Source organism: Malania oleifera, chromosome 9 (assembly GCF_029873635.1).
Source record: "Malania oleifera isolate guangnan ecotype guangnan chromosome 9, ASM2987363v1, whole genome shotgun sequence".
Lineage (NCBI taxonomy): Eukaryota > Viridiplantae > Streptophyta > Magnoliopsida > Santalales > Ximeniaceae > Malania > Malania oleifera.
This window is the reverse complement of record NC_080425.1, coordinates 83109214-83127037: the sequence shown is the minus strand read 5'-3', so window position 1 is coordinate 83127037 and position 17824 is coordinate 83109214. Positions and strand designations below refer to the sequence as shown.

At 36.2% G+C, this 17824-nt stretch overlaps 1 protein-coding gene across 1 annotated transcript; it reads right to left on the bottom strand.

Annotated features, from left to right (window-relative positions):
- Nucleotides 1–571: 571 nt before the first annotated feature.
- LOC131164923 (chaperonin CPN60-like 2, mitochondrial) lies at nucleotides 572–14457 on the bottom strand. Its single transcript, XM_058122476.1, has 18 exons — nucleotides 14231–14457; nucleotides 14125–14146; nucleotides 13412–13543; nucleotides 12262–12421; nucleotides 11178–11353; nucleotides 10732–10827; nucleotides 10528–10632; nucleotides 9562–9648; nucleotides 9368–9457; nucleotides 8756–8836; nucleotides 8598–8666; nucleotides 8442–8519; nucleotides 2279–2374; nucleotides 2113–2212; nucleotides 1917–2020; nucleotides 1721–1826; nucleotides 1020–1098; nucleotides 572–935 (listed from the first exon to the last, which is right to left on the bottom strand). The coding sequence occupies exons 1-18, from the start codon at nucleotides 14266–14268 to the stop codon at nucleotides 833–835; spliced, it is 1722 nt and encodes a 573-aa protein (XP_057978459.1). The 5' UTR covers nucleotides 14269–14457; the 3' UTR covers nucleotides 572–832.
- Nucleotides 14458–17824: the final 3367 nt, after the last annotated feature.

Here is a 17824-nt window from a genome sequence, read left to right as displayed (position 1 = left end):
CATTTGAAATTATACGTGACCTTGGGTCTGCTTTGTCATAGGAAAGTGTTTTGGTTTTCTGTTTTTTATTTGTAAATATTTATAAAAACATTGATTTATTTTTAAAAATAATAAAAGTTGTTTTCTATTATTTTTTTTTTTGAAGAAACTGAAAAATAAACTATCATTTTTATATTCTTTAAAATTTTAAATTATAATTAATCTACAAGTTAAGAAATCTTTTTTCTTTTAAAATAAATAGCTCATCGGTATGGAAAGTGCATGGCGAGACTAATTTGGCATTTTGGTCCTTAATCTTTATTTATATTAATTTTTTTAAAAAATTACCAAGGCATTGTTTCATCTGTAAAAATAAATGGAGTACAAATATATATATATATATATATATATATAAGGAAACAGAAAAATGGCATACTTTTGGACATCAAATTAAATATTGTATTTCAAGACATTCTAGTGGTCAAGTTTCAACTTTCAGGGCACTCTCCACAGGACGGGATGAAATGCAACCATCTAAAACCCCCAGGTTTTTACAGAAACAAGTGTACCAAAATACTTTGAAAAAACAAAATTCAATCTCAACAGTCTGCTCATGTATTTGAAATAAAATGGCATCAGTTTGTGCATCAAAACACATCATTTCGTTCCCAGCTAAAAATAACAATATTTCTTTTATAACAATCGTAAATGTGAATCAAAATATGACTTTCCCAAATGCACATTGTAACAACTCTCGCAAAGAACAACAACCCAATAAGGAATAAAAACATCGGTATGTTTCCTCTCCAGCAAAGCCTGCCCCAAACTCAAAAATGACTTCATTCACTCAAAATCAGTATAAATCATCCATATCCGGCACGCGGTTAGCAGCTGGATTTTTCTCACCTGGGCATTCCACAACGGCTGCCTCTGTCGTTGTCAATAGCAATGAGACACTGCAATCAACATCACCAGGGTTTTAGTACGTTGAACAGAGAACTTACGGAACAACTCTAATGTAAAATGATTATGATCTTCACCTTGCAGCATCTACCAAGGCTGTTCTAACAACCTTAAGAGGGTCTATAATTCCAGCTTTCACCATGTCAACATATGCACCTGGTTAATCACAAACATCACAATTGCAAACACTCAAAATCAGTCATTTATGATGCCATGATATCTGTCATTTGTTTCCATACTTTTAAAATACAACACATATACAAACCTCATACACACACAGACAACATGCTTTATAGTGCATACAAAAATAAACGAGACTTGTAATGGTGATTTGGTGCTACTAGAGAAAATAAAGCTTGTCCAGCCATTCCCCTCCATCAAATCAAAGGAAAATTTGAACAGACATGATTCAAACATGTTTCCCCAACATTTTAGCAGCTTATTGGGAAAATTCAGTTCCTTTTAACTTTATTTGCGCTTTATTGCTCTTGGATCACAACAACTCATTGAAAACAGAATAGATTAATATAAAATAAATGCTCAAACAGAAACTGAAGTAACTCATATTTGTTCGCCTAATGTGTTTTCAGCCAATCAATGAAAAGTTTCAAATGGAACTCACAACATGTGTCGAGCATGAAGAAGCAAACATGTGGAGCTCTAAAATGCCAACTCAGCCACCAAGTGTAAGAAAACTATTTCTATTTGTAACTCATGAGGCAATCCAGACTAGCGCAGGAAAAGTATAATCAATGTAGTAGCATCTAAAGGGACAAACCTTTGGCGGCATCATAACCCAAACTATTATCATCTTGTTCCAACAGTTTGCTAAGGACTAAAGCACCATCCACACCAGCATTTGAAACTATAGTGAATGTGGGAGCCTACAACAAAACAATATCAATTGTCAATAAATAATTAAAGAAAAGCTAACGAAACTTTCTGATTAAAAGACCAGGTTACAACTGACATGCCTTAAGAGCATCCTGAATTATTTGGACTCCTCTTTTCTGGTCATCATTTGAAGTTTGAAGGTTCTCCAGAACTTTTGCAGCATAAAGCAGAGAAACACCACCACCTGTAAGAAACAATTATGATATAAACAATAAATATGTAACTGCAGTTACTGATTCGTTAATCTATTTAACCTTAAAAGAAAAACAAGTTTACCTGGAACAATACCCTCTTCCACAGCTGCTCTTGTGGCATTCAAAGCATCTGTGACCCTATCTTTCCTTTCTCCAACTTCTGCTTCACTAGCACCTCCAACCTATGAGAAAATGATGAGCAAAACAGTGCATGCAACCGCAGGAATTCAGTGAGGTAAAGGACAGACCTTGAAAACAGCAACACCACCAGATAGCTTTGACAAACGCTCCTGTGCTTTTTCCTTGTCAAACGTGGCAGCACTAGTCTCCATCGATGTCCTGAGCTGTTAAGAGATTATACATTGTCAGTTTCTCCCATCAAATATACCCTTTTTTGTTCTTGATTCATTTCTTTTTTCTTTTCTTTTTTTAATTTATTTTTGGTATACGAGTCAGGGTGGATGAAGGTCAAACCCATGACCATATCCATGGTAACTGCCGCGCTTATGATTGAGCTAACACTTGTCATATTGTTCCATTTCTTTTCCTTGGGGATTAAATATGTATTTAACAATCTAGTTTGATATATGAAGCTTTATGATGCGATAACCATATACATTGAATCGTGCAATTCAGAAAAAGGCATAACTGCATGAGTTCTTAAATAAAAAGTTTCTAATAAATATGTGGGAACTCATTACTGCTATGTACACAAATCATAAATAAACAAAACATTTTTTTCCTCATGATGGAACCATCAGTATTTTATTAACAAGTAAAAAACACTTTGTACAAGTTGTAGGAGACATGCACGCAATTGTTTTCCAAGGATAGTGTTTCTTTTGTGGTTTAATGATGTGCAGTCCCAAATCTTTTCAGTGTATCAGTTAAACCTTCATGATAGACTTCCTTGCACTATTAACTCGCGTAATTCAGCATAGGATTATAAAGATCTTTAACCTTTATTTGGATTCGATTAGTGCTACACATTCATACAAAGAGAACAATTTTTTCCTTCCACCTTAAGCCAGTGCACTATAGGTTCAAATTCGAGAATCACCCTCCATCCACCTTCCTCACTCCTGCAATAAGCAGTCTTTTGCACTGACACTTGGACCCTTGTTGCTCAGAACCACTGGCTGTTAAGCTAAAATGGAAACAGAGAATATAGATGAGCTGCAGATGAGGTGAGTTGCGGAGGAGCCAGTTTTGATGCGCTAATCCATCCCGTTGAATCCCATTAAAATACCTTCCTTTTCTATCCATCCCATTCAACTATATAATGAGAAGTGTGTGCGTGAATGTGATGTGAGTGTGAGAGTAATTGTGCTGAAGGCATGAGAGAGAAAGGTGTGAGGAAAGGGTTGAGTTGAGTGGTGTCTCCTCTTGTATTTTCTCCCAAGTTATAGTGAAATTGGGTGTGCTCTGTGGACGTAGGTCAAATTAGACCAAACCACGTTAAATCTGGTGTTCTTATTTTGCGTGTTCATTTTTACTTGTGTGATTGTTGTTCCTAGATCCCTAACAAGTATCAAAGCCAGATCAGAGCAAAATCACCAGATCAGAGCCTCTACAAAGTATCTCAAAACTGAGTTTTGAGCCCACCAACATGTTACTCTCAACGAGATGAAGCAAACGGTGCAAACCGGAGCTTGAACGGAGGTCCCACGAGCCCGCGCGCGCCCACACATGCCTCTGGCAATCCTCCGTCGTCGCCACGCGCTTTCACATGCCTCCCAATAGACAGCACGTGATCTCACGGGTCGGCAAGCCCACGGCCCTCACGCGTCTGCTGCAGAACTGTCGTCAACATGACATCAGCATGTCCACGTCAGCAAGCCTCGTCAGCGCCGTGTCAAACCACGTCAGCAGCCCAGGCAGCTGGCCACCTCACGCACCACGTCAGCAGCTGTCAGTCCAATCAGTTGCCACATCAGCCGCCACGTCAACAATGAGGCCCACAATGCCACATCAGCAACTGGGACCCATCGTGCCATGTCAGCAATAACGTCGTCAGCATATTCCGTTAAAAGGGAGTATATTCCGTTAAGTTTAACGATGTTTGACCAGATTTTTGGAACCATTTCAGGTCTATTTTTCGAACGACTTGAACCATTTCTAAGGTTTTCGGCCGTTCCGAATCCAACCGTGCTATCCGTTTGAGCTGATAATATCTTTGGATAGGCGATCGAGATGTCGAAAGAAAAGAGCTCAAAGATCTGCAAGAAAATCAATGCTGAAGTATGACGAGGTCATCAGCATGATTTTCACGGAAGAGATCAAGATGCAGTCAAACAATGCTTCCTCTTCAAATTCAGCCTTAAACGTGAAAAGCTGATTGAGAGATTCATGGAAAGAAAGCGGGCATGGACGATCAAACAATTACAGCAGATCTAGGTCCAAGCGGTCCAGATCCAAAAATCCCAAAGGTCCCAGGGCACAAAGAACATTGAGTGCTGGAACTGTGGAAAGACCAATCATTACAGAAACCAATGCAAAGGTCCAAGGAAAGAATATGAGACGAAGATAGAAGTAAATGTCGTTTCAGGAAAAGGTGATATGTTAATATGCTCTTTGGAGAGCAAGAAGTAGTCTGGGGTCGTAGACTCTGGAGCCTCATTTCATGCCACTTGCAATAGAGAATGCCTAGAGAAGTATACACCAGGTGACTTCGGTAAGGTATACTTTGGCAATGATTTGCGACATAGCCGGCAAAGGAATTATGAAGACCAAGATGAAGGAGTCCGTATTGAAGCTAAAGGATGTCAGATTTATTCCAGACCTGAGAAAGAACTTGATCTCAGTTGGATAATTGGCAAATGAGGGATACACCACAATATTCATTGGCGATGAATGGAAAATTTCAAAGGGTGCACTAACGATTGCATGAGGTAAGAAAAGTAGAACACTTTATGTGACTTCTAATGTCTATATGTCTATTTCAGTTGCTACAGGAAATAACAATAACAACATTTGGCATCAACGACTCGATCACATGAGTGAAAAGGGACTCAAGGTGATGCACTCAAAGAAAAAGTTGAGTGATTTACGATCAGTAGAGATTAACATGTGCGAGGATTGCATACTCAAAAAAAAAGAATGTCAGTTTCCAGACATACACCAGTACCCCAAAGAATGAGGGACTTGAACTAGTCCATTCAGATGTATGGAGACTGACAACCATCTCATCTACAAGTGGAAGGAATTACTTCGTGACATTTATTGACGATCATTCTCGAAAGGTATGGGTTTACTTTCTGAAACATAAATCAGATGTCTTTGATGCTTTCAAGATTTGGAAAGCAATGGTTAAAAATAAAACTGGCTTAAAAAACAAGAAGTTGAGAACCGACAACAGTGGTGAGTATGAAGACACCAAGTTCAAGAAATTCTACTATGAGCATGATATCAGGATGGAAAGAACTGTGCCGGGTATGTCCCAACACAACGACATAGCCGAGCGGATGAACGGATCGTTGACTGAAAGATCCAGAAGCATGCATATACAATCAAGCTTACCAAAGCAGTTCTGAGCAGAAGCAGTCAACATAGCAACATACTTGATTAATAGGAGTCCATTAGTACCATTGGACCACAATCTACCAGAAGAAGTATGGAGTGGAAAAGATGTACGACTTTCACATTTGGAATTTTTTGGTTACGTTGCATATGTGCATATTAGTGATCATGTCAAAAACAAGCTTGATCCAAAGTCTCGAAAATGCACCTTCGTTGGTTACAGTGAAGATGAGTATGGGTATCGCATTTGGGACGATGAAAAAAAGAAGGTGATTAGAAGCAAAGACGTGATCTTCAATGAAAATGTGATATACAAAGACACACACACAACAGAACCCACATAACCAATTCAGAATGAAACAACCTATGTAGACTTGGATGATGTCCTAGAAAGTGTCGAGACACGATAGCGAAACACTGAGAATCCTCAGGCGGAGGAGACACAACAGCAAAACGGCGAGAATCCTCAAGCGCAAGAACCTGTGGAGCAAATCGTCGCACCACTGCCTCCTACTTCAGCTCTAGAGTTTAGGAGATCTTCTTAGCTGAATGTACCAAATAAGAGATATATGAATTATTTACTTCTTATAGATGGAGGAGAACCCGAATGCTATGATAAAGCATGTCAGTCAGGAGATTCGAGCAAGTGAGAGCTTGCGATGAAGGACGAGATGAAGTCCCTCACCTCCAACAAAACGTGGGAACTAGCTAAGTTACCCAAAAGTAAGAAGACTCTTCACAACAAGTGGGTGTACAGAATCAAAGAGGAGCATGATGAATCCAGGAGGTACAAAGCTCGGTTGGTAGTCAAAGGCTTTAAGCAAAAGAAAGGAATTGACTACACCGACATCTTTGCACCAATTGTGAAGTTAACAACGATCAGATCAATCTTGAGCATTGTTGCCTCAATGGGCCTACATCTAAAGCAGTTGGATGTGAAGAGGGCATTTCTTCACAGTGATCTTGATGAGGAGATTTACATGCAACAACTAAAAGGATTCTCAATAAAAGGTAAAAGGGATTTTGTGTGCAGATTGAAGAAGAGCTTGTATGGTCTCAAACAAGATCCTAGGCAATGGTATAGAAAATTTAACAGCTTTATGCACAGGAAAGATTTTCACAAGTGCAATATCAACCACTGTTGCTACTTCAAGAGTTATCAATCCAGCTGCTATATGTCAATGACATGTTAATCGCAGGACCACATATAGAAGAGATCAGGAAATTGAAGCAGCAAATGTCAGAGTGTTTGACATGAAGAACTTGGGTTCAACAAAGCAGATACTTGGGATGCGGATCTAGAGAGAAAAGCAACAAGAAACGTTGCGGTTATCTCAGTCAGGGCATATTAGTCGTGTTTTACGGAGATTCAACATGAGTAGCGCCAAAATGGTAAATACACCATTAGCCGGTTACTTCCGCCTCTCCAAGGATCAGGCTCTCTAGACAGATGAAGAGAAGGACTTCATGGCTAAGGTACCTCACGCCTCAGTCATTGGAAGTCTCATGTATGTCATGGTTGGTATCAGACCAGACATTGGTCAGGCAGCGAGAGCTGTTAGCAGGTTCATGTAAAATCCTTAGAAGACTCACTGGGAAGTAATGTAGTGGATCTTGAGATAACTACGTGGAACTATCAATAAGTGTCTATGTTTCGGCAAAAGAGACTTGAAAATTCAAGGGTATGTTGATGCCAATTTTGCTGGTGAAATTGATCATCGCAGAAGCACCATCGAATATGTGTTCACTATTGGCACAATAGTTGTTAATTGGATGTCACAGATACAGAAGATTGTTGTCCTATCCACAACAGAAGCTGAGTACGTAGCAATGACAAGAATTTAGTAAAAAGATGATTTGGCTTCAAGGTTTGTTGACAGAGCTCGGAATAAAGCAGGAGAGAAATGTTTTGCACAGCGACAGTCAGAGTGCGATACATCTGGAAAAGAACTCTGCATTTTCTTCCAAAACCAAACACATTGGACTTCTTTATCATTTCGTCAGATCTCTGTTAGAGGACGGCGTGTTGACACTTGAAAAAATCTAAGGTAGCAGGAATCCAATAGACATGTTGACAAAGGCGGTGACTATAGAGAAGCTGAAGTTGTGCTCAACTTCAGTTGATCTTTATGCTTGAAAACAAATTTAAGCACATCATTTATCTATATACTAGTTGAGATAGTGTTTCTATCTCTAAGTGGGAGATTGTTAAGCAAAAATGGAAACGGAGAATGTTGATGAGACTTGATGAGCTGCGGATGAGGATAAGCTCTGGAGGAGCCAGCTTTGATGCGCTGGAGTGAGAATGTCAATGTGCTAATCCATCCCATTGAATCCCATTAAAATACCTTCCTTTACTATCCATCCCATTCAACTATATAATGAGAAGTGTGTGCGTGAATGTGATGTGAGTGAGTGTGAGAGTAATTGTGCTGAAGGTGAGAGAGAGAAAGGTGTGAGAAAAGGGTTGAGTTGAGTAGTGTCTCCTCTTCTTGTATTTTCTCCCAAGTTATAGTGAAATTGGGTGTGCTCCGTGGACGTAGATCAAATTAGACCAAACCACGTTAAATTTGGTGTTCTTATTTTGCGTGTTAATTTTTACTTGTGTGTGATTGTTGTTCCTAGATCCCTAACACTGGCCTTCTCACAAATTAGAAAACTAACACTTCTTAACCAGTCTTGTGTGAGTTGTACATTTAAGCTTTGTGTCATTACAGCACAATGTTTTGCCATGATGTATATATGATGATGAAGTGGATCCTGGTTCCTGAATACTTTCTCACTTGAGAACACCTCCAGAAAAACAGTGTATTTATAAATCAGATAATAAAAACATCTGTTTCAAGTTGAGCTTGGACTTCTACTGAAAATAATGAAAAGCTGCTAGCATACCTGCTCACACCTTTCTTCAATCAGCTTCCTGTCTCCACCACCATGTAAAATAATAGTGTCATCAACTGAGATGGTGACCTGTTACAAAAAGGCTGAGTTTTGTCCAAAAGGGTTCGCAGAAAAGCCAAAAACTTGTGATCACATAAATATACAAACATTTTTGGCAGCACCAAGAATTCCAACATGGACTTTGTCAAGGCTCAAACCACGATCTTCAGAGATAACCTGCACACAAAATACAAAAATGTAATATCCTAAGCTTATAAATGTTGTATCTATATCAATATCAATCTGACATATCAACACTTATTCACCTCTCCTCCAGTAAGAATAGCAAGATCATCCAAATTTGCTCTTCTGCTTTCACCAAAACCAGGAGCTTTAATGGCACAAACCTGAAGTTAATGTTAACAAACAAGAAATAGCACAAATTACATGGCACATAACTACAACAAAATGTGAGTGACTCTCTGTGTAAACCAAACATAGGTACCCTGATAAAAATACCCCCAAAACTAATAACCACCAATACCATAATGTTTTGGAAAGGGATTTTATCAATTTCTTTTTCTTTATATATAATGGAATATGTTAGTCTGTCGGAATTACAAAAAATATTTTTTTTATTTATTTTTCTTAATACAAGAACATGCAAAGGTGTAAGGATGTATATAAGCTTATACATGCCCTATAACTAATAATTGTAATGGAATTTTTAAAAAAAAAAAAAATTAATTATCAATTTAAATAAAACCAAAATAAAAAACATTCAAAAAGTTAAAATATTCTCTCAGCTAATGTAAGACAGAATTATCAATATAGTAATTGAATGCCTCTGAATCCATTTTTTTAAAATTCTATATTTTGTGATTTACTAACTGCTAAACCCAAGAAAGTGCCTATAAAGAAAGAAATCAATCAATTACCTTAACCCCAGCTCGGTGTTTGTTGAGAACAAGCATTGCTAGCACATCACTCTCCAAATCCTCAGCCACTATTAGAAGCGCTCTATTTTTCTGTTTATTTATGCACCATTAATCACCAGGAAAAGGTTTGCAAGTTTATTCAGTAATTCTATACGTGTCTTACATGGAAAGAAATTCCTCAAGAAAAGTGATACCTGTACAGCCAACTCCAATATTTTCACTAGTGAGTTCATGTCTGAAATTTTCTTATCATGGATAAGGATAAGGGGATTCTCCAGCTCCTGTCAAAATCCAAATTACACTTTCTCACATCACGAAGGTTGAAATGCCCATTTTAAGAAATTATTCAAGTTGAAACCTGTGTACATGTGTAAGGTAATCCAATCACATAAAGAAATAAGTTGAAATTTGCAACCCCATCTACTGCAGAAAAAAAACTACAAAGATCAATGTTTTGAAAGAGAAGGCTTAGACAAGGCATTTCAAGTTTCAACCCCTTATGAGGCAACGAGTAAATCTTCAGGTGTAACCAGATATTTATTTTTTGGATAAAAATAAGTAAATAAATTACATATACTTTTTTAAAATAGAAGAAAATTAGCAAAACAAATTTTTAAAAGACAAATAGAATTTGTAAATTACTTGTTAGCCATTCTAAGAAGACTAACTTAAATTCAATAAGTAAATCATGCCAAGAGATACTCATAACATTACAAAGCTCAACTTAGAAGATGAAACTCACAATTATATTGGACAGGTTGAGGTTCAAGACTTGGCAGTTTTTAGATATAATATGTGGTTATAATTTACCCAAATCTAACTAGAAATTAACGCACTCAAAATATGTGAGACTCAGCTAAAAAGACACAAAGGCATGCCTTTTGCACAATTGCATAAGCCTTAGCATATAATTTGTTGAATTTTTTGGGATTTTTGGGAATGCCTCATCTTAAGGCGAGCCCCGATTGAGCCTTCTAAAACGTATCATTAAAATAATAATTTTAGAGAGAGAGAGAGAGAAAGAGAAAGAGTCACAAGAATTGGTCAGCACATGCCCGCAAGCTTCATAATGAGGCCCACTTTTGGCATAATGGAATAAGCTATTCATCATTTCAAGAAGAACAACTAATAATAAGAGCAATCTAGATCTGAAAACTAACACATTTTTGGGCCTTCCCATCTGTAATAAAATAAGGAGATATATAACCCCTCCCTAGCTTCATTCCTTCCACCACTTCCAATTCATTGTCCAAAGTGTTTCCATCCTGTAAAGTTTCCAAGCTTGATCAATCATGAGCCACATCAACTTCTGCTAAATCTGCTAACCATAATATTATCAGAATACAAGTAATAAGATTGCTCACAGCAACAGTAATGACTCCTTCCTTTCCAACTTTCTCCATTGCTCTTGCTATCAATTCTCCAATTTCATGTTCGCCATTTGCAGAGATTGTGGCAACCTACTTCATAATTGTCAATAAGAAAAGTATAAAATGAGAAGAAATGCATTCATGTACAGCATGTATAATTAACAATGAGAAGAAGGCCAATTATATTATTTATCATAAAGAGATTTACAATATGCTACCAGAAAACTCCCATTGTTCCAGGCATTGTGTTGCCATTAGTTTTAAAGTAAATCATATGATTTTATTGGGAGTACAGAATTGCTTTTGGACAAAGTATTAATCTTTTTTTTTAGCTCCAAAAATCGTAGTACTGGAAGATTTCTGAATTCCTTAAAATCTGTCTCCCGCTAAATGCAATCAAAACCAAACAAGTTTCAAGTGTCTCTAGGAAGCCCCAATACCTGTGTAATTTCTTCAGGCGTACTTATCATAACTGCTCTGCTCTTCAACTCAGAGATAACAGCATCAACTGCCATATTAATACCACTACGCAAATCCATTACATTTGCTCCAGCAGCTACTGACTTGCAGCCTTCAGTGATTATTGCCTGAGTCAGGACAGTTGCACAAGTTGTACCTAAACCATACAAGTAAACCCTCTTCAGTGATGAGGACTCAAAGATGGCTTCACAGATGCATCAAGAAAACAACATTTATATGATAAAGTTCATGACGTCATGGTCACATGATAAAAATATTTCATCTTCCACAATCCACAGTATATATACTGACCCAATAATTCCAATGAAAATAACAAAAAGAAACCTAGGACCATACACAGGCCGGGTTGGGTCAAGTTGGGCTAAAATTCCCAACCAACTTGACTTCGTTGGTTTGAGAAATTCCTAATTTAGATTCAAACAGAAGACGTATGGGTTAGGTCAGTTTTAGACAGGTAGAAACCCAAAAAGGGGGGAAAAATTTGCTGCTTCAATAGATAAAACCAACAAAAATTGTTGTACCAACTACCTTCAACTCACACATATCCAGAAAATGTGAAGATAATATGCTCTGAAAATGACAAAAAAAACAACTATTACAAGCTAGTTATGCATGCAAATATCAAACATGTCAAACTAAGCCTATTAAGGAGCTCCTTGAACATAAAAACGTCAAACTTTGAATCGCAAATAAAATTCTCATTTAAAGATATAGTGAATTTGTACGGACATCATTAAATATACTATCAAAACCATTCACAAATTAATGAATATAAGAAACACAAATTTGATAATGTAAATCACTAAAACTCTAGATAAGATTTTAAACATGATATGCAATAAAAGCAGAAGCTCCTTCCATATAGTACCAAGTCCACAACCACTCAGGACTTCTAATCTCTCACAATGTAACTTGTGTGACATGCAATATGAATGCCTTCTAATAGCAGCAGTGCATTACATTAGACAAATGACGCCTTAAGTTAACTTACAGAAGTGTCAAATATAACATGACTACAACCAAGGCACAACAATTAAAAATTACCATCTCCAGCAGCAGAATTAGTAGCACGAGCAACCTGCTTTACAAGATCAGCACCAATATTTTTTTCTTTTTCCTTGAATTTGATGCTTTTGGCAACAGTAACACCATCCTTTGTGACCTTGGGATTGCCATGACTTTTCTCAATAATTACGTTGCGACCCTGAATTGATCAAAGATAGAGAAGAATAAACCACAATCACTATTCTTTCTCATTTTGGTTTATTGAGTGTAAATTTTGGGGATGGTAGTTGCTTAAAACTCTAATATATGAATAAAATATCAATTTGGAACCTACAAACAGAAAACCAGCTCATACTTCTTAGAGAACATTTCCTAATTCCTTCATTTTCCACTAAAACTTTAGAATAAATAACTTGAAACCATACAACAATTATTGGACTACTCCGGAAGTCACCATCTTACCCTTTAAGTTTTCCTTTCATTTATGGTAAGTTTTCAGAACTTCTTAACAATAAAGATGTTTACTAGTCAATTCATTGCAATTTGCAGCACATAAATCTATTGTATGAGCTCAAAATGAGCATTTGTAAATTGTTCACGAGAAACCAGCAGACCACAGTTCAAGTCATGGAAACAGCCTCTCCCCTTCTGGAATTAAGACTGTGTATGTCGTGCCCTCCCAGGCCTCTCCAAACCCTCAATATGGCATGGAAGCTTTGTGCACTGATTGATGCATTTTTATGTTATCAAATATATAAACTGTTATAAAAGATCTAAGTCAAGGCATGCTTGATAGAATTTAAATTGCTGCATTGTTTTTTTGAATTGTGCTTAAAACTATAAATCCATCACCCATAACACGTCCATTGGCATAAATTAAAGCTACCACCATAGTTGATGGCATAAATCAATTGTATTCTTGAAATACAGCCATCTCATATTTTCATTATGATCAGGGTGCATGGTTGCCATTCCCTAGTATGGCTTCATTCATGAAAATGCAATCATACAAATATTTATACAAATTAACAAAATGAGGAGACATTAAATTTAAAACGGGCTTCAAGATTCCCATATTGACTCTCAAACCATCCACATATTTCTGCATGTGTGCATGTGTTTCAACAAACATTTATGTAGATTGTAAAAGATTATTTCCATTAGTTCTTAATGGAACAACGTATACTACCTTAGGCCCCATCGTGACTTTTACAGCTTCTGCAAGCTCATTAACACCCTGAAGCATGGCTGCCCGGGCCCCAATTCCAAAGTTGATGTCCTTGGCAACATAATTTCTACTACATATGATCCTACTGCATATCTTCAAATCAAAAGAAGTTTAACACATAAAATGAATCCGTATCCAATCAAATAACCCACTGCAATACCAAGGAAGAAGGTAAAACGCAAACAAACCCCCAAGTCCTCTGATTGAGGCCATTTAATCATGCAAACCAGAATATAAATTGAACCGAGAGGAATCATAATATAACATACATCAAGTCATAATATAACTTACATCAATGACAATTTGGCAGGAACGACAAATGCTCGTTTAAATTGCAAAGGAAATGCATGATTTAAAAAAAAATGATTTCAGAATATTCAGAAATTAGATTTTCCATGAGAATTGGAAAACAAAACTGTCAGCTTGATGAGCCTAATGCTACTACTTGGATTTATTCAGAAATTAGATTCAGTTGTTTCGAAATCAGAATAAAACTAAATGATAAAAATCACATCTTCATTTGCTTTCCACGGCTCCTCGGGAATCATAACAAAAACAAAAGAAATTTTTTTGGCAAAATGAAATGATGAAATGAAATGTGATACGAATGTCTGCGTCTGAGGTGACCGTGTGTACGTGCGAGTCTCTGAGAGTAAGAGAGAATGAATTCTTACGAGTTTCTTGGAATTAGAGGTCCTGAAATTTAACCAAAACTACTGATCAGTGGATAAATTCTGAATTTGCTAGCGGAATGAAAGTGATATCACAAATTGTGGGTACCTGACCGAAGAAGCAAAGGCTGCAACTACCCTGTTCATGGCTCCAAAACTCACGCCCGCGGGCGCACAGAGAGAGAGAGAGAGAGAGAGAGAGAGAGAGAGAGAGAGAGAGAGAGAGAGAGAGGCAGAGGGCAGAGGGCAGAGGGCAGAGGAAGAATAGGCAGCCTTCGGTATACTCAGTGGAGACCCGAGAGAGGGAGGGTTTAGAAGGAGTAGGGTTTTAGCCCGAAACCAGTAAAGTCGGGCCGTTGTCTAAAATAGGTAGAGGTGGACGTCCGAAAATGGATTGAATAAAACCGAAAGTACGTATAGGTTTGGTGTTAAATTTAAATTTGAGTAAATTTAATATATTTTGTATTGTATATATTTAAAATTTATATAAATTTAAATTTAAATTTCCAATTAATGCTTTGAAATGCAAGGTATTTTTTTTTTTCTTTTAGGATTCTTTGGTATTATTGTTGGAAAATATGAAAACATAAATTAAAAATTAAAGTAAAAAATAATTAATAATTAATAATTTGTTTAATTTATATTCAAAAATTAGATAAATTAAATTTTCAATTGAATGCATGCTTCTTTTTGTATTTAAATTAAATAATAATTAAAAACATAAATCGAACACCAACAACAATAATAACAAACCAAACCTTAAGACCAGTTACATAATCTTTTTTCACCAATTTATACAATCATGAACAACTTTCTCTAACAAATTCAGGACTATTAAAATCTTTACTCATTATCTCATTCCAAATCCATATGCGCAAAAACTAGTTCACCCCTCCTTAGTTATATTTGATTTATACTACTATTACGCAAATCATTTAAGTCGTCCCTTCCTTTTTTTTTACCTATAGGAATTATACTTAATTAATAAAAGAATGCAAAAATTATATATGTTTTTCAAAATGTTATAATGAAATTCAAAATTAATTATGATTGTTTTTATTTTAAAACTCACTTTTTTAGCTCTCCCAAACAAATATATTACATAACAAAGTTGAAATGTTGAAATAATTTTGAATAATTTTTATGATTTTATCATACCTGAAAAGAAAATTGCTGATTTTTATTTTATTTTTACTATATTCACATGGAATTTTTATTTATTTATTGTTGAAATTTTGTATATATAATAGTTTAATATGTAGAAAATGTTAACTCTAAGGTTCCATTAACCTGGTTTTGATGATAACAAACTATTGTTGACTAATAAATTGTATCCTACAAAATTAAAGTTGATGAAAAGTTGAAGAATTGAGAAAATAAATTAAATACTTTAATAGCATTTATTTGTATTATTTTTCTCTCAATTATAATGTTTTTAAATTTTTAAATTTGTAAGAAAATATAAGGCACAACACGTAAGGGCTTAAATCGATAATTTGGAAAAAAAAAAAAAGGGTAGACCGAACCCCAGCCTGTGTCAAAGGTGGTCTACCAGTTCCAAGGGACGATTGACCAGCACAAGCAAAGGTTAGAGGCGGTCGACCATTCAAACTGACAAGTCAAAAGGTTTTCATGAGCAAAAAACAAGTAGTTTTCATCAAAACTTTATATTAATGTCCTCCTAAGTTTTAAGAACATTAGAGAACAAGCATATGCTAATTATGTCAGTGGTTTTATTTTCATTCTCTCGCAGTCTCTCTTCGTATTCTAAATTGCTTATTCTTGAGAGAATTTCTATAAAACTCTTGAAGTTTATTTTGATTATTCAGTAAGAGTTTTTTTTTATGTGGGTTTATGTGACAACCCAAATAATAATGGAATTTAAATAATAAAAAAAGAGGGAAATAGAAATAGAAACAGAAGGAGTTCGTCGACGACATTGCATTTGGGGGATAAAAATAATTTAAGAAATTGCCAGGATTGGTCGACAAACACAGAGTTTCGTCGACGAAGGCTTAAAGAATTTCGTTGACGAACACAGGGTTTCATCGACAAAGAAATACCGAGAGGGGATGCAAGCTGACTGAATTTCGTCGACGAAGGACGGGCTTGTCGATGAAATCCCCCGTCTATATATATGTAAAAATCCGATTTTTATTTCATTTCCAAGCTTCCTCTCCACTCTCTCTCTCCTCTTCGGCCCTCTCACTCTCTCTCTTCCATTTTGGCTCCGCTAGTCACCGAATCGAAGATTTGAGGCTACCACGACGCTCCTGGCAGAGTTCTCTACGAGTTTGCCGGAGCGGATAGTTGAGAAAACAAAGTTGGAAATCATCCCTGGGTTGAGGTAAGGCTTTTTAAATCAAATTAGACTTTATGGTAGTTATAGAAATTAATGTACACATGAAAATACTGATGATTAATATTGGGAGTTTTGAATTTCAGGGTATTGATCTAGAAATCATATGAGGGTTAGCCTAGGATATTTTGGGGGCTTTCTCAGTAGCTAGGTAAGGAAATAAACTAAAACAGTTATTTTCCACGCAATTTATTATTAATTATGAGTAAATTTATTTTTAGAAAAGCAAATGTTATACTTGTATATTATAGATGAAATTTACGTTTGGGAAATACTACTATCATATATGTATGTATGAGATACTAGAGAATTACGATTTTAGAATAAGAAGTATGATTTTATATAGTGCATGTGTGGCATAAATATTATTTTATGTGAACATATTATGATATGAAAGATTTTTTATGAACAAAGTATGATTTCAGGTATTATGAAAAAATATGTTATGTTACGATCATTTTGACGAATGTATGATAAATGAATTATTTTCAGAATGTATATACCTGAAACGTTTTTGGCGCGAGGCCATGTATTTATGTTATCGGCATGAGACCGTATTTATGTTATCAAAACGAGGCCGTATTTATGTTATCGACACGAGGCCATATTTATGATATCGGCATGAGGCCGTATTTATGTATGATTTCGGCACGAGGCCGTAAGTATTATATTTTCAGCGCGAGGCCGTAATGATGTTATACATATGATCATGTATTATATGTTATCATAACCAGGATGTTAGTTTAGTTCAGTTCAAGGGCTCGGTACCGTAGCTATACGTAGATCAGATATCTACGCTCAGATTAGTGCTAACCATTCCACGAGGGGATGAGAGATAGATAGTCGATGTGGCTTTCAGTCGAGTGTGGACGTCCACCTAACAGTACGGACTAGGGTGTGGCGGGCCCATTGTACTTACAGACATATTTGATTCGGAAGTGATCGACCAGCCATTGTCGGGTCCAGCCTTCGGGTTGCACAACCCGTCATGGGGGGTAATACATGACACCAACTAGATATTCATCCTGGATTTGTTTACAGTACTTCAGTTATAACATATGTTTTTATATATATTATGATTTATTTACAGATGTGAAAATACATGCTTATCCAGTACGATATGATGGATGTTTACAGAATTATGAAATGTACTATATATGTATATGTACCTTAAATATTCATGTTGTCACACAGCTATATTTAGTTTATTTTCTCTTACTGAGAAGTGTCTCACCCTCAACATTAATATATATTTTTTCAGGAAACCTAGAGAAATCGACGGGTCAAGGCCGCCATTGAGTGAGTGAAACTTTCCTACTAGAAGGGTAAGCGTTGAACTAGAAC

Excerpts from the sequence above, each read along its gene's own strand:
- LOC131164923 (XM_058122476.1), bottom strand. The coding sequence starts at position 14,268 with ATGAACAGGGTAGTTGCAGCCTTTGCTTCTTCGGTCAG. Across the intron at positions 10,828-11,177 it reads CGCCTGAAGAAATTACACAG|GTTGCCACAATCTCTGCAAA; the intron begins GTATTGGGGCTT and ends ATTATGAAGTAG. Across the intron at positions 2,375-8,441 it reads TTGAAGAAAGGTGTGAGCAG|CTCAGGACATCGATGGAGAC; the intron begins GTATGCTAGCAG and ends ATCTCTTAACAG.